General features: G+C 46.1%; 1 protein-coding gene across 3 annotated transcripts in view; it reads right to left on the bottom strand.

The window, feature by feature from the left end:
- triqk (triple QxxK/R motif containing) overlaps positions 1-20,972 on the bottom strand; it is an 82,017-nt gene that overhangs the window by 6,458 nt on the left and 54,587 nt on the right. For all 3 annotated transcript variants that reach the window (XM_064979463.1, XM_064979462.1, XM_064979464.1), the window contains exon 3: positions 7,845-7,930. In XM_064979463.1, the coding sequence (XP_064835535.1) occupies positions 7,845-7,930 (86 nt within the window). The remainder of the gene's footprint in view (positions 1-7,844; positions 7,931-20,972) is intronic.

Genomic DNA, 20,972 nt, shown 5'->3' with positions numbered 1-20,972 from the left:
TCCCTGTGCATAAGAATGCCAAGGTAACACAATAGTCCCTGTGCATAAGAATGCCAAGGTAACACAATAGTCCCTGTGCATAAGAATGCCAAGGTAACACAATAGTCCCTGTGCATAAGAATGCCAAGGTAACACAATAGTCCCTGTGCATAAGAATGCCAAGGTAACACAATAGTCCCTGTGCATAAGAATGCCAAGGTAACACAATAGTCCCTGTGCATAAGAATGCCAAGATAACACAATAGTCCCTGTGCATAAGAATGCCAAGGTAACATGTCTAAATGACTATCGCCCCATAGCGCATCACGCACAATACACAATGTTCTGGCAACAGTGGAAACCAGCCATTAATTCCAATAAAGCACTTACTGAATTGAATTGAGAGAGAGACCACAGCAGGTGGGTTCCCGCTCCTTGGCTCCCCAAACATCACCACACCACCTGGTCACAGCACAGCAGCTCTCGCAGCATGCCAAGATCCACCAGCCCCATGGAGCAGCTGGCCGTACCTGCCTGCCACACACACACTCTGGGCTCCAGGACAGCCTGTCTGCCCGCCTGGCTGCCTGGCCAGCTGGAACCCTAGGAGACACCAGCTGCAGCGGAGACCAGAACACACGGAGGAGAGGGGTCCTCAAATCGTCTCACATAAAAAACAGGCCCAACAAAGCCGTAAGCGTCAGCGAGAGAGAGTGGTGTTCCCCAAAATCAGGCTAACGGTGTAATAAAAAAATGAAGCTCACGGCATCAAAGACAAACAGGGAGATGACCCCTCTAAAATAAATGTCAAAACATCATTTCTGTTAAAATACTATATTGAAGGGGAGGCCGTATCCATTCCATTATCTACATTCCAACCCAATATTTCAGTATTTTAGTGGTTTCCATCTTCCGACCAGAGGAGTATCATTCCCTTTGTTCCCCGTTCCAGTTGATCACTAAGAACGTTAGTATTTCACGACTAATCTAATGGGATTAACGGGCCCCTCTGTGTCCCGTCCCGGCAGGGCGGGCCCCTCTGTGTCCCGTCCCGGCAGGGCGGGCCCCTCTGTGTCCCGTCCCGGCAGGGCGGGCCCCTCTGTGTCCCGTCCCGGCAGGGCGGGCCCCTCTGTGTCCCGTCCCGGCCGGGCGGGCCCCTCTGTGTCCCGTCCCGGCCGGGCGGGGCCCTCTGTGTCCCGTCCCGGCCGGGCGGCCCCTCTGTGTCCCGTCCCGGCCGGGCGGGCCCTCTGTGTCCCGTCCCGGCAGGGCGGGCCCTCTGTGTCCCGTCCCGGCAGGGCGGGCCCCTCTGTGTCCCGTCCCGGCAGGGCGGGCCCCTCTGTGTCCCGTCCCGGCAGGGCGGGCCCCTCTGTGTCCCGTCCCGGCAGGGCGGGCCCTCTGTGTCCCGTCCCGGCAGGGCGGGCCCCTCTGTGTCCCGTCCCGGCAGGGCGGGCCCCTCTGTGTCCCGTCCCGGCAGGGCGGGCCCCTCTGTGTCCCGTCCCGGCAGGGCGGGCCCCTCTGTGTCCCGTCCCGGCAGGGCGGGCCCCTCTGTGTCTCTTCCTTTCCTGTGACGGTCCTCATGAGAGACAGTTTCATCATAGCGCTTGATGGTTTCTGCGACTGCACTTGAAGAAACTTTAAAAGTTATGGAAATTACTGACCATGTCTTAAAAGTAATGATGGACTGTCGTTTCTCTTTGCTTATTTAAGCTGTTCTTGCCATAATATGGTCTTATCCCGATTTGGTAAAATACCATCTTCTGTATACCACCCCTACCTTGTCACAACACAACTGACTGGCTCAAAAGCATTAAGGCAAAAAATTCCACAAATTAACCTTGAACAAGGCACACCTGTTAATTGAAATGCATTCCAGGTGACTATGTCATGAAGCTGGTTGAGAGAATGCCAAGAGAGTGCAAAGCTGTCATAATACTTTTTAGGTCGCAACATTTTGTGTGTTACTTCATAGTTTTTATGTCTTCACTGTTATAATACAAAGTAGGAAAGATAAAATAGTAAAAATAAAGAAAACCCATGAATGAGTAGGTGCAAGCAAACTTTAGACCGGTACCCCCCCCCCCCATCCGTCCGTCCCCGTCCTCTCGCCCATGTACCCCCCACGTCCTCTTGCCAATGTACCCCCCCAGTCCCCGTCCTCTCGCCCATGTACCCCCCCCGTCCCCGTCCTCTCGCCCATGTACCCCGTCCCCGTCCTCTCGCCCATGTACCCCCCCGTCCCCGTCCTCTCGCCCATGTACCCCGTCCCCGTCCTCTCGCCCATGTACCCCCCCCAGGCCCCTCGCCCATGTACCCCCCCGTCCCCGTCCTCTCGCCCATGTACCCCCCCCCCGTCCCCGTCCTCTCGCCCATGTACCCCCCCGTCCCCTCGCCCATGTACCCCCCCGTCCCCTCGCCCATGTACCCCCCCCCATCCCCGTCCTCTCGCCCATGTACCCCCCCGTCCCCTCGCCCTTGTACCCCCCCCCCCGTCCCCGTCCCCGTCCTCTCGCCCATGTCCCCCCCCCATCCCCGTCCTCTCGCCCATGTACCCCCCCGTCCCCTTGCCCATGTACCCTCCCAGTCCCCATCCTCTCGCCCATGTACCCCCCGTCCCTCGCCCATGTACCCCCCCCCATCCCCATCCTCTCGCCCATGAACCCCCCAGTCCCGTCCTCTCGCCCATGTACCCCCCCCCGTCCCCGTCCTCTCGCCCATGTACCCCCCCCCGTCCCCGTCCTCTCGCCCATGTACCCCCCGTCCCCGTCCTCTCGCCCATGTACCCCCCCCCGTCCCCGTCCTCTCGCCCATGTACCCCCCGTCCCCTCGCCCATGTACCCCCCCCCATCCCCATCCTCTCGCCCATGTACCCCCCAGTCCCGTCCTCTCGCCCATGCCCCCCCCCGTCCCCGTCCTCTCGCCCATGTACCCCGTCCCCGTCCTCTCGCCCATGTGCCCCCCCCCCCGTCCTCTCGCCCATGTACCCCCCGTCCCTCGCCCATGTACCCCCCCCAGTCCCGTCCTCTTGCCCATGTACCCCCCCAGTCCCGTCCTCTCGCCCATGTACCATGAAAAACAGCCCCAGGCCATTGTCCTCCTTCAAACTTTACAGTTGGCACTATGCATAGGGTCAGGTAGCATTCTCCTGGCATCCGCCAAACATTCGTTCATCGGACTGCCAGATGGTGAAGCGTGATTCATTACTCCAGAGAACGCGTTTCCACTGCTCCAGAGTCCAATAGAGGCGAGCTTTACACCACTCCAGCTGACGCTTGGCATTCCACATGGTGATCTTCCGCTTGTGTGCGGCTGCTCAGTCACTGCGATGTGGTGATATAAAAGTTGCACAGTATACGCACGCAAGCACACAGTTTTGATATGAGGATAGTTTCGTGTTAGCACACGGTTAGGCAACACCAGGATACACTTCCATCCCCAGGTGGCAGCACCAATCGGGTCCTTGGCTGTCCTCTGCCAGGAAACCGTGATCAGCACAACAGGTGGTGGCAATGAGCTCCTGATGAACAGTTCTAGTAGTTTGGAACTCGGTAGTGAGTGTTGGCGCTGTGCCACATTGTGGACTGGTACTATTATGATAATAACAATAAACAATAACACATTTTTTACTTTATTTGTTAATAACCAGGTTTCCATCCAACCAATCATGTGGATGAATTACATAGGAAAGTAATAGCAGATTGAAACATGAAATACCATTTTATAAATGCAGACAGACAATTTGTTTGTTCGACATGGTGGGATCTTTTTGTTTCTGTTATACGGGAAACGCCTTTATGCACAGATATCGATATAACTACAGTATCAAAGTAAACTAGAAAATATTGTCTATTTATGGAATGATTAACTCTTTGGTCTTTACTTACTAATGGCACTGCCTACTCCAGACAACTCATTTTTTAAATCATATGAGCAAAAAAATAGTTCATTTTATTTGGAATGCTAAACCAGACAGGATTAAACATGCAGTTATATAATGAATGATTTTGGGAGGCTGAAATTATTAAATTATACAATATTAAAGCATTAAACCTCTCATTAAAAGCTTCACTCATACATTAAATCGGTTTGCCAGTAGATTATAAGGCTCAGCCTTCAGACTTCTCAGTTTCCAATTAACTGAAAATTAAACTTTGTTCAACATATCACCCTTTCCTAAAAACAATCCATACAAAGCTACAATGAATGTTATCCTCCAGAAAAAGGCAACTAATTAAACAACAAATATTATGGTTAAACTCAAATATACGGATTGATAAATAACAAAAAAATTGCTCTCCTTTCTTTAGTCGCCAACGGATCTTCCACACGGAGGACTTCACTTTTTATTATTTTAAATTAAGATGTTTCAGATTAACCAAAGTGACAATGATTTTGAGAAATGAACATTGTTGATATGAAAACTGTTCCACAAAACTGCACAGATGAAAAAGCACAAACTGTTATGCAGAACGGTGGGATAAATTGTACGTTTTCCCGTTAAAACACAACGAAGTCTTTATACAATAATTGCCTCCACATTTCCATGGTTCGATTTTGTATATAGCCTGATAAGATGAAATAAAACTTTTCAGGTTTCAATTAAGTATGTTTTCAAAATGCCTCCAGCTAACCTTGTAGTGGTGGATGACGCTCTGATAGACTGTTGAATTATGAAATGGGAGACGCACTTCAATTATCTGAGAAATTGAGAAATTGAAAAATCGCGGTTATTAAAAAAAAAATGAAAACTGTTAACGTGCGACTGCATCTAGAATTGCTGCACATGTTCTACTCCGGCAGCAACAGGAGAAATCTCTCCCAGGCTCTGTATGCTGTGAGTGTGTGATAGTGGTGTTGGATAAATAAGATACATGATGGTTACTAACGAAAGGCCAATTTAATTATGCAATTGAACCTACACACAGATCAGCATGGTGGTCAAAAAAATTGTACTTACTTCAACTGGTATTTTCATCAGTGAATAAAAAGCATTATTTTGTAACGTTTTGTTTTTTTTCCTCTCGGTCATTTTGGCAACAGTTGTCACAAGGTGGTGTAAACTGTGGACCCACCCCCCAGCCCCTTTGCTCACCCACATCAGGTTTTACAACAGTCATAAATTCCTGCTTAGAAACTCTCTTCGCTGCCATGGAGCACGGAGAGAGCACGGAGGGAGAGCACGGAGGGAGAGCACGGAGGGAGAGCACAGAGGGAGAGCACAGAGGGAGAGCACAGAGGGAGAGCACAGAGAGAGCACGGAGAGAGAGCACGGAGGGAGAGCACGGAGAGAGAGCACGGAGGGAGAGCACGGAGGGAGAGCACGGAGGGAGAGCACGGAGGGAGAGCACGGAGGGAGAGCACGGAGGGAGAGCACGGAGGGAGAGCACGGAGGGAGAGCACGGAGGGAGAGCACGGAGGGAGAGCACAGAGGGAGAGCACAGAGGGAGAGCACAGAGGGAGAGCACGGAGGGAGAGCACGGAGAGAGAGCACGGAGGGAGAGCACGGAGGGAGAGCACGGAGGGAGAGCACGGAGGGAGAGCACGGAGGGAGAGCACGGAGAGAGAGCACGGAGGGAGAGCACAGAGAGAGAGCAGAGGGAGAGCACGGAGGGAGAGCACGGAGGGAGAGCACGGAGAGAGAGCACGGAGGGAGAGCACGGAGGGAGAGCACGGAGGGAGAGCACGGAGGGAGAGCACGGAGGGAGAGCACGGAGAGAGAGCACGGAGGGAGAGCACGGAGGGAGAGCACGGAGGGAGAGCACGGAGGGAGAGCACGGAGGGAGAGCACGGAGAGAGAGCACGGAGAGAGAGCACGGAGGGAGAGCACGGAGGGAGAGCACGGAGGGAGAGCACGGAGGGAGAGCACGGAGGGAGAGCACGGAGGGAGAGCACGGAGGGAGAGCACGGAGGGAGAGCACGGAGGGAGAGCACGGAGGGAGAGCACGGAGGGAGAGCACGGAGGGAGAGCACGGAGGGAGAGCACGGAGGGAGAGCACGGAGGGAGAGCACGGAGAGAGAGCACGGAGAGAGAGCACGGAGGGAGAGCACGGAGGGAGAGCACGGAGGGAGAGCACGGAGGGAGAGCACGGAGGGAGAGCACGGAGGGAGAGCACGGAGGGAGAGCACGGAGGGAGAGCACGGAGGGAGAGCACGGAGGGAGAGCACGGAGGGAGAGCACGGAGGGAGAGCACGGAGGGAGAGCACGGAGGGAGAGCACGGAGAGAGAGCACGGAGAGAGAGCACGGAGAGAGAGCACAGAGAGAGAGCACAGAGAGAGAGCACGGAGAGAGAGAGCCTACAGAGAACAAACAGCTTCTCTTTAATCCCCATAATTTAATTATTTTTGATAATTTGGGACACTAAAGGGACAGTCATGTCGAGTGTGTTTCATTTGGTGATCTCATGTAGGCCAGGAAACACACAACTAAACCTCTAAAAGTGCACATTTCCCAGCTGTCAGGTTTACTTCTGAATGTTGTATAAAAAAAATGGCCACGTGACGCAATTCACACCAGACCACGCAAACCACGGTGTAAACTAAGGTTGCAAAATGGTTGAAGTTTTAAGACCAGAAGATATGAAGCGGTAGCTACATGTTGAAATGGTTGGCACTACAACTCTACCAAAAGGACAAGACCAGAGAACGTGGAGATCATTCCCACGTTGAAATGGAAAATAAATCTACAAACTAAAAGGACAATTATTTAGACTGCAACTGTTCAAATACTTTAGTAAAAGCAGCCATTCTAGGAACAGTTCCCGAATGGTACTCTGAAGTATCCAATATAACAACCACGATAGACTGTGACTCCTGAGGAACGCACCTTTCTGTCAATACTCTCCAGCAGATGGACCAGCGACCAGAGAGAGAGAAAAGACAAATACTCGTAAAATATGTAAATTGCAATTTATTTTCGAATGAGCGGTCATTCTTGTAAGGTATTAGCAATTTCTATGAGTGTCGTTCTGAGTTTCCCGCTCGAGTGGTCCACACCCCCTTCCCTTTGTCTACCAAGTCATCATATCCGTTTCATCCACTTGGGACTATCTTTGTATTATGTAATACTAATTGTGGGTGTGTTTCATGTATTTCTGTGATTTGATTAGTAAGTTAGTAAATTAATAATTAAGCCAATTTTGTATTTTGCTAATTCATAATTTTTGTACAGATATCCAAGGGTTTGCGACGTTCAGTAATGAGAACTGATGATGTCATAATAACACATTAATAGAAGACTCGAGAAGATATGAAAATAGTAGATTCGGGAAAACAGACTAAACATTTTCCCGTGGTGCCGACTTCCTAGTTAAAGTTTACATGAATAGTTAATCATGTAATAAATATTATTATTACACAGAGAATTGATTTGATAAAATAAGTCTTCACATTTAATGATAGTCAGACGACACAGTCATATAATAAAAAATAAATAAATAAAAAAACACTAGTAAAAATATTTTTAAAAAAAAACAAACAAAAAAAACACTACTTCTGGGGGCCAAAAGCGGCTAACAGAAACCCTGAACAGATTATACTTTAAACTACAGCTTACTGCTAACAAAGGAGCTAAATAATATTAGTCATGTTTATATAATATATGCTCCTTAAAACATTGTGTTTTAAATTGTGTACAATTACATTTTCTGTATCGTTCCCGGGGCAAATGAGACCTAAGTCTCAATGTGTTTTCAACGGTTAAATAGAAGTTAATAGATATACTTCTAGAAAGAAAATGGCTTAAATGCATAAAGAGAAATAGAACACTCTTAATATAGAGATTAGAGTGTGTGTGTGTGTTCGTGACCAGTGGGCATAAAACCATTTCATCACAGAGAGGAGGGTATGAAGGAGGGTGAGACATACAGACCCTTATTCCAGGAGCACTCTTCTTTGCCTCAGCCCTCAACTTCGTCAACTTCAGAGCTGACTTGGTCTTCTTGTAGTCTTGTTTACCTGAAATATGAAATGAACATAGATATAATATACACTGCTCAAAAAAATAAAGGGAACACTTATACAACACAATGTAACTCCAAGTCAATCACACTTCTGTGAAATCAAACTGTCCACTTAGGAAGCAACACTGATTGACAATACATTTCACATGCTGTTGTGCAAATGGAATAGACAACAGGTGGAAATTATAGGCAAATAGCAAGACACCCCCAATAAAGGAGTGGTTCTGCAGGTGGTGACCACAGACCACTTCTCAGTTCCTATGCTTCCTGGCTGATGTTTTGGTCACTTTTGAATGCTGGCGGTGCTTTCACTCTAGTGGTAGCATGAGACGGAGTCTACAACCCACACAAGTGGCTCAGGTAGTGCAGCTCATCCAGGATGGCACATCAATGAGAGCTGTGGCAAGAAGGTTTGCTGTGTCTGTCAGCGTAGTGTCCAGAGCATGGAGGCGCTACCAGGAGACAGGCCAGTACATCAGGAGACGTGGAGGAGGCCGTAGGAGGGCAACAACCCAGCAGCAAGACCGCTACCTCCACCTTTGTGCAAGGAGAAGCACTGCCAGAGCCCTGCAAAATGACTTCCAGCAGGCCAAAAATGTGCATGTGTCTGCTCAAACGGTCAGAAACAGACTCCATGAGGGCCCGAGACGTTTGGCATCTGCCAGAGAACACCAAGATTGGCAAATTCGCCACTGGCGCCCTGTGCTCTTCACAGATGAAAGCAGGTTCACACTGAGCACGTGACAGAGTCTGGAGACGCCGTGGGAGAACAATCTGCTGCCTGCAACATCCTCCAGCATGACCGGTTTGGGGGGCCGCACAGCCCTCCATGTGCTCGCCAGAGGTAGCCTGACTGCCATTAGGTACCGGGATGAGATCCTCAGACCCCTTGTGAGACCATATGCTGGTGCGGTTGGCCCTGGGTTCCTCCTAATGCAAGACAATGCTAGACCTCATGTGGCTGGAGTGTGTCAGCAGTTCCTGCAAGAGGAAGGCATTGATGCTATGGACTGGCCCGCACGTTCCCCAGACCGGAATCCAATTGAGCACATCTGGGACATCATGTCTCGCTCCATCCACCAACGCCACAGACTGTCCAGGAGTTGGCGGATGCTTTAGTCCAGGTCTGGGAGGAGATCCCTCAGGAGACCATCCGCCACCTCATCAGGAGCATGCCCAGGCGTTGTAGGGAGGTCACACAGGCACGTGGAGGCCTCACACAGTAATGAGCCTCATTTTGACTTGTTTTAAGGACATTACATCAAAGTTGGATCAGCCTGTAGTGTGGTTTTCCACTTTAATTTTGAATGTGACTCCAAATCCAGACCTCCATGGGTTGATAGATTTGATTTCCATTGATAATTTTTGTGTGATTTTGTTGTCAGCACATTCAACTATGTAAAGAAAAAGTATTTAATACGAATATTTCATTCATTCAGATCTAGGATGTTATTTTAGTGTTCCCTTTATTTTTTTTGAGCAGTATATATATATATATATGACGGAAAAAAAATACAATGAATGAGAATGAGGACTGTGGTAATTGTATTTAATTAACTGCTCACACACACAAAGTGAGATATGTGTGTGCATGGTTCAGTTAGGTTTCTAAAACAGCTGTTCTCTCTGAGGTGAAGCGGACAAACTGGTCGCCAGGAAGGGTGGAGGGGCGGAAAGGAGTAGAGGAGAGAGGTAGAGAGGTGTCCTTGGTGACTCCAGCAGAATGCCCAGGGTGAGGTCTGGCAGAGTGCTGTCAACACACAGGGCCAATTTACAGACACACTCCTAGATGGTTACCGTCTAAACACACTCCTAGATGGTTACCGTCTAAACACACTCCTAGATGGTTACCGTCTAAACACACTCCTAGATGGTTACCGTCTAAACACACTCCTAGATGGTTACCGTCTAAACACACTCCTAGATGGTTACCGTCTAAACACACTCCTAGATGGTTACCGTCTAAACACACTCCTAGATGGTTACCGTCTAAACACACTCCTAGACAATCACTCGAACAAATAGGCCTTGGCCTCCCACATACAGATGGATGGGGCAGAGCCTCTCTCTCTCTGACACTACTCCAGCGTGTAGATATGGTAATCAGGGTGGAACAGACTGGGGGAAAGAAATCATTAGCAGACAGAACGTCAAACAAAATGTCTAGTGGTAAATCTCTACAGGTTCACAACTATTTAATTCAGAATTGAAGAATATGGTACATGATACTCAAGAGGGCACAAAAATGGTTCCACATTCACCTGTTATAGTGTAAAACACCATACGACTGGGCCTAGGTTAAACTAGTTGTATCAGCTTGTGAAAGCATTACCAGCCTGCACCTGGAATGGTCGATTAGATGTATTACGGATCCCCATTCCTCTTCCTGGGGTCCAACATTGATATGGTTACACACAACATCACATAACACAGTGTGATCCCTCAGGCCACTACTCTACAATACAACATCCATGTGTACGTGTGTAGAGAGTGTGTGTGTTTCTTCACACAGTCCCCCGCTGTTCCATAAGGTGTATTTTTATCTGTTTTTTAAATCTGATTCTCCTGCTGCATCAGTTACCTGATGTGGAATAGAGTTCCATGTAGTCATGGCTCTATGTAGTACTGTGGAATAGAGTTCCATGTCGTCATGGCTCTATGTAGTACTGTGGAATAGAGTTCCATGTAGTCATGGCTCTATGTAGTACTGTGGAATAGAGTTCCATGTAGTCATGGCTCTATATAGTACTGTGGAATAGAGTTCCATGTAGTCATGGCTCTATATAGTACTGTGGAATAGAGTTCCATGTAGTCATGGCTCTATGTAGTACTGTAGAATAGAGTTCCATGTAGTCATGGCTCTATGTAGTACTGTGGAATAGAGTTCCATGTAGTCATGGCTCTATGTAGTACTGTGGAATAGAGTTCCATGTCGTCATGGCTCTATGTAGTACTGTGGAATAGAGTTCCATGTAGTCATGGCTCTATGTAGTACTGTGGAATAGAGTTCCATGTAGTCATGGCTCTATGTAGTACTGTGGAATAGAGTTCCATGTAGTCATGGCTCTATGTAGTACTGTGGAATAGAGTTCCATGTAGTCATGGCTCTATGTGGTACTGTGGAATAGAGTTCCATGTAGTCATGGCTCTATGTAGTACTGTGGAATAGAGTTCCATGTAGTCATGGCTCTATGTAGTACTGTGGAATAGAGTTACATGTAGTCATGGCTCTATGTAGTACTGTGGAATAGAGTTACATGTAGTCATGGCTCTATGTAATACTGTGGAATAGAGTTCCATGTAGTCATGGCTCTATGTGGTACTGTGGAATAGAGTTCCATGTAGTCATGGCTCTATGTAGTACTGTGGAATAGAGTTCCATGTAGTCATGGCTCTATGTAGTACTGTGGAATAGAGTTCCATGTAGCTCTATGTAGTACTGTGGAATAGAGTTCCATGTAGCTCTATGTAGTACTGTGGAATAGAGTTCCATGTAGCTCTATGTAGTACTGTGGAATAGAGTTCCATGTAGCTCTATGTAGTACTGTGGAATAGAGTTCCATGTAGTCATGGCTCTATGTAGTACTGTGGAATAGAGTTCCATGTAGTCATGGCTCTATGTAGTACTGTGGAATAGAGTTCCATGTAGTCATGTAGTACTGTGCACTTCCCATAGTCTGTTCTGGACTTGGGGACTGTGAAGAGACCTCTGGTGGCATGTCTTGTGGGGTATGTTTGGGTGTCTGAGCTGTGTGCTAGTAGTTTAAACAGACCTCTGGTGGCATGTCTTGTGGGGTATGACTGGGTGTCTGAGCTGTGTGCTAGTAGTTTAAACAGACCTCAGGTGGCATGTCTTGTAGGGTATGTATGGGTGTCTGAGCTGTGTGCTAGTAGTTTAAACAGACCTCTGGTGGGGTATGCCTGGGTGTAGAGACTAAATAACTCCAGTAATTGTGTTCCGTGTGCAGGGAGAGATTAGTCAGTAAACTTCCTGTCATCGCAGTGTTAAATATAGTCTGCCCTATATGAAGAGACAAATTTAAAATAATTATACATTATTTGTGGCTTACAGGTAGGTTTTTTGGACAACAATGGCATTTAAATCACACACAATATCACAGGACTCAGGGTTAGGGAGGAGCTGTGGGTGGTGAAGAGCAAGATGTGGGTGATGGACGGAGAGCCATGCACGGTTTTCCTTAACGGTCTGACCATTGAAACCACCAATTGGGGAGAGAGAACCAAAACGTGTTCAAAAACTGAAATAACCGTTTGTTGAATTTGTAGAAGGGTTTAGATCAGAGGTGGTTAGACACAGTGGATTATCTGACATGGGGGAGATGAAGACCCACTAAATTCCTCCCAGAAAAATGGGGCAATCACTCATCAGCCTACGCAATCCACACATGATGATGTGCGAAAAACGTTTCCACAACTAATGACTGGGAAACTACGGCGACGTCGACAGGACAGAGACATCAATCAATATAATAAACCGACTGGCAGAGTTGTGCAGGTTTCCCAGTGAAACCAAACAACATCATTCGTTCAGGAGAAGAGAAACCTGGTGTATGTCATTATTATGGGATTTCTGGTCACTGTGGCAACGAGAATGTCGGAAAAGTGATTTTATGAGAAGTGGCCAGGAGAAGATGGGTCCTTTGAAGGGAAAATGGAATCAAGACAACAGCCCCAATGACTTTGTTGATGCAGAAATGTAAGAAGCTCTCCCCATCTCAGCTGCAGAGGTTGCTAGATGCTGTGGAGGTAAACTGACAGACTCCCCTCTTTACGTCCCATCTCAGCTGGCGTACATATGAAAATCAGATGGAATATAAAGTGAACATGATGGTTAATAACGTTTCAGTAGATACGGGTGCTGAAGTTATTGTATCTTGTGTTGTGTCTTTGGCTATGCCGGATTAAGTGATATGACATGCAATTCTATAAAATCATTTCTCCATAATTAATATTACCTGATTGAGCTAATCATGTAAAATGTAATTAACTAGAGAGTCGGGGCACCGCAAAATCATATTTATAGAGCTGTTATCTTCCGAATAAACTCTTAAAAATCTCGTAATATTTTACATTTAAATTCTGTACGAACCCTGGCTAACAAGCTGAATCAGCAATACAATATTGGGTTTCATTATTTATTTACTAAATACCTACCTAGTCACACAGAATTAATTAAACTTCGATTACAAATTAAGTCAAAGGAAAACATCCCTGCGGGCGGAACAGATATGACAGCTTGTTACACAAAAGAAAAGGACTGGGTTTGAGTGAAAGAGCGGGAAGACTGAGAAACAAAGGGCGAAGCTGTGCTATCATAAATACAGTATCTTATGCAAGAAAATGCAATAAATATTTACTCTGAGCTGCGCTTCAGTAGGTTGGTGGTAGATGGAAGGCCGTGTTGCCCAACCGAGTCCTTTGAAGAATGTCCCTGGTGGTAGATTGGATTCGTTGTAGTAACGTCATTGTTCAACCTTCACAAGTTCTCTCACGTCACCCCGCTCCTCCGCTCTCTCCACTGGCTTCCAGTTGAAGCTCGCATCCGCTACAAGACCATGGTGCTTGCCTACGGAGCTGTGAGGGGAATGGCACCGCAGTACCTCCAGGCTCTGATCAGGCCCTACACCCAAACAAGGGCACTGCGTTCATCCACCTCTGGCCTGCTCGCCTCCCTACCACTGAGGAAGTACAGTTCCCGCTCAGCCCAGTCAAAACTGTTCGCTGCTCTGGCCCCCCAATGGTGGAACAAACTCCCTCACGACGCCAGGACAGCGGAGTCAATCACCACCTTCCGGAGACACCTGAAACCCCACCTCTTTAAGGAATACCTAGGATAGGATAAAGTAATCCTTCTCACCCCCCTTAAATGATTTAGATGCACTATTGTAAAGTGGCTGTTCCACTGGATGTCATAAGGTGAATTCACCAATTTGTAAGTCGCTCTGGATAAGAGCATCTGCTAAATGACTTAAATGTAAATGTAATTGTGTGATAGACGGGATACTCTGTCTGTTCCTTCCTAACTCTCGTTTGCAGTTGCTGTTGCTAACTCAACGGCTAGGAGGTATCACTTCTGTAGTGAATAAGAGTTCAAAGTTCATACGGCAGGGTAGCCTAGTGGTTAGAGCGTTGGACTAGTAACCGAAAGGTTGCAAGTTCAAATCCCCCGAGCTGACGAGGTAAAAATCTGTTGTTCTGCCCCTGAACAGGCAGTTAACCCACTGTTCCTAGGCCATCATTGAAAATAATATTTTGTTCATAACTGACCTGCCTAGTAAAATAAAGGTACAATAAAATAAAATAAATAAATGTTGGCTTCGTTCTGTAGTTATTATCTGAACCATTCTGACATCGGACCGTCATCCTCGGAACAGGAGGTTACATTGTCGTCAAGGCTTTATATAGGAAGGGAGATTCTGATGTTCCCAGAATCTCTATGTTAACCAAGGGTTTTTGAAAATGTAACCTCAGTAGGGTAGAGAGAGGAAAAAGGGAGGTGGAAGAGGTATTTATGACTGTCATAAACCAACCCCCCAGGCCAACGTCATGACATATGCAAAAACATATGTCCTCAGTACACGGGCAAGAGAACGACAGGAGTGGAGGAGAGACATATGAAACAAACCAAACCATTATCAATTTATATTGGTCCGATGAAGATTGATGCAGGGGTGTGGATAGGCTCATTTAAAACAACCCATTTATATGTTATTATGCAACTTGACACTACAGCGAACATTTCTGAAGGGAAATTAGACAACTGCAGGGATCTACAGTTCAGATCCCTGCTATTAGGACTACAAAGACAAATTAGTGTGGAACCTTTGATATGGAACCAGTGAGCTTGACAGGTGTTGTCCCACCTTGAACAAAACAATATCCCATTAGTAAGGAAGCTATGGACGCTACTATAGTAGTGAGTAAAGATCTATGGGATGTGGGTATAGTTGAGCAGGAAGTTATGGACACTACTATAGTAGTGAGTAAAGATCTATGGGACATGGGTATAGTTGAACAGGAAGTTATGGACACTACTATAGTAGTGAGTAAAGATCTATGGGACATGGGTACAGTTGAACAGGAAGTTATGGACACTACTATAGTAGTGAGTAAATAATCTATGGGATGTGGGTATAGTTACGGTAGTTACTACAATGGACAAGGTGATAATAGCAGACACGTTATATTTCAGAAAAGCAGACGTTCACTTTATGAGTGACACAATGCTTAACTATTGCATACAACTCTCTAGTGGGGAATAACTCCCGAGGGGGGGGACATGACGTAGTGCCAGGACACTGGGTGATGGTAAACAAAACATGTGACCGACACATTAGGGCCAAAATGGGAAGGTCCTTATCAAGTTTTTCCTTATAACGAGGTCAGCAGTAAAAGTCCAGGGAAAATCCATGATGGACACGTGTCAGTCACTGCAAGGTTGTCCATGGTGATGACAAAGCTACGCCTGGAGAATTAAGAACTGATTGATCGGCAATCGGGGGTCAATCTCGGGTGAAGAAGCATTGTAAGATGATCAGAACCTGATAAGCTTCTATGTGGTACACCTCAGTCATCATATTAGGAATATCTAGGGTGTAATGTCCAACGTTTTACTGAGAATCAGGACAAGCTTACTGAGGGGAAATCTATGTGAAATATCAATTTCTCTTGAAACCAGGACATGTTACTTTCACTTTTTTTGTTTCATTCGTTACAGGTTATGAGAATCTATTGTCTGAGGCTGCAGCAATACCCCTTGACTGTACCTGAACCTATTGTCTGAGGCTGAAACAATACCCCTTGACTGTACCTGAATCTATTGTCTGAGGCTGCAGCAATACCCCTTGACTGTACCTGAACCTATTGTCTGAGGCTGCAGCAATACCCCCTGACTGTACCTGAACCTATTGTCTGAGGCTGCAGCAATACCCCCTGACTGTACCTGAACCTATTGTCTGAGGCTGAAACAATACCCCTTGACTGTACCTGAATCTATTGTCTGAGGCTGCAGCAATACCCCTTGACTGTACCTGAACCTATTGTCTGAGGCTGCAGCAATACCCCCTGACTGTACCTGAACCTATTGTCTGAGGCTGCAGCAATACCCCCTGACTGTACCTGAACCTATTGTCTGAGGCTGAAACAATACCCCTTGACTGTACCTGAATCTATTGTCTGAGGCTGCAGCAATACCCCTTGACTGTACCTGAACCTATTGTCTGAGGCTGAAACAATACCCCTTGACTGTACCTGAACCTATTGTCTGAGGCTGAAACAATACCCCTTGACTGTACCTGAATCTATTGTCTGAGGCTGCAGCAATACCCCTTGACTGTACCTGAATCTATTGTCTGAGGCTGCAGCAATACCCCTTGACTGTACCTGAACCGATACAAGATCACCGATGAAGGTCTCATTAGAGACGTCCTTATCAACCAGTGGAACGGACTGTCATAACGTCATGTCTAATAGTTATCTATGGGACTGATACCAGTGTGAAGAGCTGGTCATGTCTAATAGTTATCTATGGGACTGATACCAGTGTGGAAGAGCTGGTCATGTCTAATAGTTATCTATGTGGGACTGATACCAGTGTGGAAGAGCTGGTCATGTCTAATAGTTATCTATGGGACTGATACCAGTGTGAAGAGCTGGTCATGTCTAATAGTTATCTATGTGGGACTGATACCAGTGTGAAGAGCTGGTCATGTCTAATAGTTATCTATGGGACTGATACCAGTGTGGAAGAGCTGGTCATGTCTAATAGTTATCTATGTGGGACTGATACCAGTGTGAAGAGCTGGTCATGTCTAATAGTTATCTATGGGACTGATACCAGTGTGAAGAGCTGGTCATGTCTAATAGTTATCTATGTGGGACTGATACCAGTGTGAAGAGCTGGTCATGTCTAATAGTTATCTATGGGGGACTGATACCAGTGTGAAGAGCTGGTCATGTCTAATAGTTATCTATGGGGGACTGATACCAGTGTGAAGAGCTGGTCATGTCTAATAGTTATCTATGGGACTGATACCAGTGTGAAGAGCTGGTCATGTCTAATAGTTATCTATGGGACTGATACCAGTGTGAAGAGCTGGTCATGTCTAATAGTTATCTATGTGGGACTGATACCAGTGTGAAGAGCTGGTCATGTCTAATAGTTATCTATGGGGGACTGATACCAGTGTGAAGAGCTGGTCATGTCTAATAGTTATCTATGGGGGACTGATACCAGTGTGAAGAGCTGGTCATGTCTAATAGTTATCTATGGGACTGATACCAGTGTGAAGAGCTGGTCATGTCTAATAGTTATCTATGGGACTGATACCAGTGTGAAGAGCTGGTCATGTCTAATAGTTATCTATGTGGGACTGATACCAGTGTGGAAGAGCTGGTCATGTCTAATAGTTATCTATGGGACTGATACCAGTGTGAAGAGCTGGTCATGTCTAATAGTTATCTATGGGACTGATACCAGTGTGAAGAGCTGGTCATGTCTAATAGTTATCTATGGGACTGATACCAGTGTGAAGAGCTGGTCATGTCTAATAGTTATCTATGGGACTGATACCAGTGTGGAAGAGCTGGTCATGTCTAATAGTTATCTATGGGACTGATACCAGTGTGGAAGAGCTGGTCATGTCTAATAGTTATCTATGGGACGGATACCAGTGTGAAGAGCTGGTCATGTCTAATAGTTATCTATGGGACGGATACCAGTGTGAAGAGCTGGTCATGTCTAATAGTTATCTATGGGACTGATACCAGTGTGAAGAGCTGGTCATGTCTAATAGTTATCTATGTGGGACTGATACCAGTGTGAAGAGCTGGTCATGTCTAATAGTTATCTATGGGACTGATACCAGTGTGAAGAGCTGGTCATGTCTAATAGTTATCTATGGGACTGATACCAGTGTGGAAGAGCTGGTCATGTCTAATAGTTATCTATGGGACTGATACCAGTGTGAAGAGCTGGTCATGTCTAATAGTTATCTATGGGACTGATACCAGTGTGGAAGAGCTGGTCATGTCTAATAGTTATCTATGGGACTGATACCAGTGTGGAAGAGCTGGTCATGTCTAATAGTTATCTATGGCACTGATACCAGTGTGAAGAGCTGGTCATGTCTAATAGTTATCTATGGGACTGATACCAGTGTGAAGAGCTGGTCATGTCTAATAGTTATCTATGTGGGACTGATACCAGTGTGGAGAGCTGGTCATGTCTAATAGTTATCTATGGGACTGATACCACTGTGAAGAGCTGGTCATGTCTAATAGTTATCTATGGGACTGATACCAGTGTGAAGAGCTGGTCATGTCTAATAGTTATCTATGGGACTGAGATACCAGTGTGAAGAGCTGGTCATGTCTAATAGTTATCTATGGGACTGATACCAGTGTGAAGAGCTGGTCATGTCTAATAGTTATCTATGGGACTGAGATACCAGTGTGAAGAGCTGGTCATGTCTAATAGTTATCTATGGGACTGATACCAGTGTGAAGAGCTGGTCATGTCTAATAGTTATCTATGGGACTGATACCAGTGTGAAGAGCTGGTCATGTCTAATAGTTATCTATGGGACTGAGATACCAGTGTGAAGAGCTGGTCATGTCTAATAGTTATCTATGGGACTGATACCAGTGTGAAGAGCTGGTCATGTCTAATAGTTATCTATGGGACTGAGATACCAGTGTGAAGAGCTGGTCATGTCTAATAGTTATCTATGGGACTGATACCAGTGTGAAGAGCTGGTCATGTCTAATAGTTATCTATGTGGGACTGATACCAGTGTGAAGAGCTGGTCATGTCTAATAGTTATCTATGGGACTGATACCAGTGTGGAAGAGCTGGTCATGTCTAATAGTTATCTATGGGACTGATACCAGTGTGAAGAGCTGGTCATGTCTAATAGTTATCTATGGGACTGATACCAGTGTGAAGAGCTGGTCATGTCTAATAGTTATCTATGGGACTGATACCAGTGTGAAGAGCTGGTCATGTCTAATAGATATCTATGGGACTGATACCAGTGTGAAGAGCTGGTCATGTCTAATAGTTATCTATGGGACTGATACCAGTGTGAAGAGCTGGTCATGTCTAATAGTTATCTATGGGACTGATACCAGTGTGAAGAGCTGGTCATGTCTAATAGTTATCTATGGGACTGATACCAGTGTGAAGAGCTGGTCATGTCTAATAGTTATCTATGGGACTGATACCAGTGTGAAGAGCTGGTCATGTCTAATAGATATCTATGGGACTGATACCAGTGTGAAGAGCTGGTCATGTCTAATAGTTATCTATGGGACTGATACCAGTGTGAAGAGCTGGTCATGTCTAATAGATATCTATGGGACTGATACCAGTGTGAAGAGCTGGTCATGTCTAATAGTTATCTATGTGGGACTGATACCAGTGTGAAGAGCTGGTCATGTCTAATAGTTATCTATGTGGGACTGATACCAGTGTGAAGAGCTGGTCATGTCTAATAGTTATCTATGGGGGACTGATACCAGTGTGAAGAGCTGGTCATGTCTAATAGTTATCTATGGGACTGATACCAGTGTGAAGAGCTGGTCATGTCTAATAGTTATCTATGTGGGACTGATACCAGTGTGAAGAGCTGGTCATGTCTAATAGATACCTATGGGACTGATACCAGTGTGAAGAGCTGGTCATGTCTAATAGATACCTATGGGACTGATACCAGTGTGAAGAGCTGGTCATGTCTAATAGATACCTATGGGACTGATACCAGTGTGAAGAGCTGGTCATGTCTAATAGATACCTATGGGACTGATACCAGTGTGAAGAGCTGGTCATGTCTAATAGATACCTATGGGACTGATACCAGTGTGAAGAGCTGGTCATGTCTAATAGATACCTATGGGACTGATACCAGTGTGAAGAGCTGGTCATGTCTAATAGATATCTATGGGACTGATACCAGTGTGAAGAGCTGGTCATGTCTAATAGATACCTATGGGACTGATACCAGTGTGAAGAGCTGGTCATGTCTAATAGATACCTATGGGACTGATACCAGTGTGAAGAGCTGGTCATGTCTAATAGATACCTATGGGACTGATACCAGTGTGAAGAGCTGGTCATGTCTAATAGATACCTATGGGACTGATACCAGTGTGAAGAGCTGGTCATGTCTAATAGATACCTATGGGACTGATACCAGTGTGAAGAGCTGGTCATGTCTAATAGATACCTATGGGACTGATACCAGTGTGAAGAGCTGGTCATGTCTAATAGATACCTATGGGACTGATACCAGTGTGAAGAGCTGGTCATGTCTAATAGATACCTATGGGACTGATACCAGTGTGAAGAGCTGGTCATGTCTAATAGATACCTATGGGACTGATACCAGTGTGAAGAGCTGGTCATGTCTAATAGATACCTATGGGACTGATACCAGTGTGAAGAGCTGGTCATGTCTAATAGATACCTATGGGACTGATACCAGTGTGAAGAGCTGGTCATGTCTAATAGATACCTATGGGACTGATACCAGTGTGAAGAGCTGGTCATGTCTAATAGATACCTATGGGACTGATACCAGTGTGAAGAGCTGGTCATGTCTAATAGATACCTATGGGACTGATACCAGTGTGAAGAGCTGGTCATGTCTAATAGATATCTATGGGACTGATACCAGTGTGAAGAGCTGGTCATGTCTAATAGATACCTATGGGACTGATACCAGTGTGAAGAGCTGGTCATGTCTAATAGATACCTATGGGACTGATACCAGTGTGAAGAGCTGGTCATGTCTAATAGATACCTATGGGACTGATACCAGTGTGAAGAGCTGGTCATGTCTAATAGATACCTATGGGACTGATACCAGTGTGAAGAGCTGGTCATGTCTAATAGTTATCTATGGGACTGATACCAGTGTGGAAGAGCTGGTCATGTCTAATAGATACCTATGGGACTGATACCAGTGTGAAGAGCTGGTCATGTCTAATAGTTATCTATGGGACTGATACCAGTGTGA

Source organism: Oncorhynchus masou, chromosome 12 (genome assembly GCF_036934945.1).
Source record: "Oncorhynchus masou masou isolate Uvic2021 chromosome 12, UVic_Omas_1.1, whole genome shotgun sequence".
Lineage (NCBI taxonomy): Eukaryota > Metazoa > Chordata > Actinopteri > Salmoniformes > Salmonidae > Oncorhynchus > Oncorhynchus masou.
Note: the sequence above shows the minus strand (reverse complement) of the source record. Positions and strands in the feature narration are given on the sequence as shown.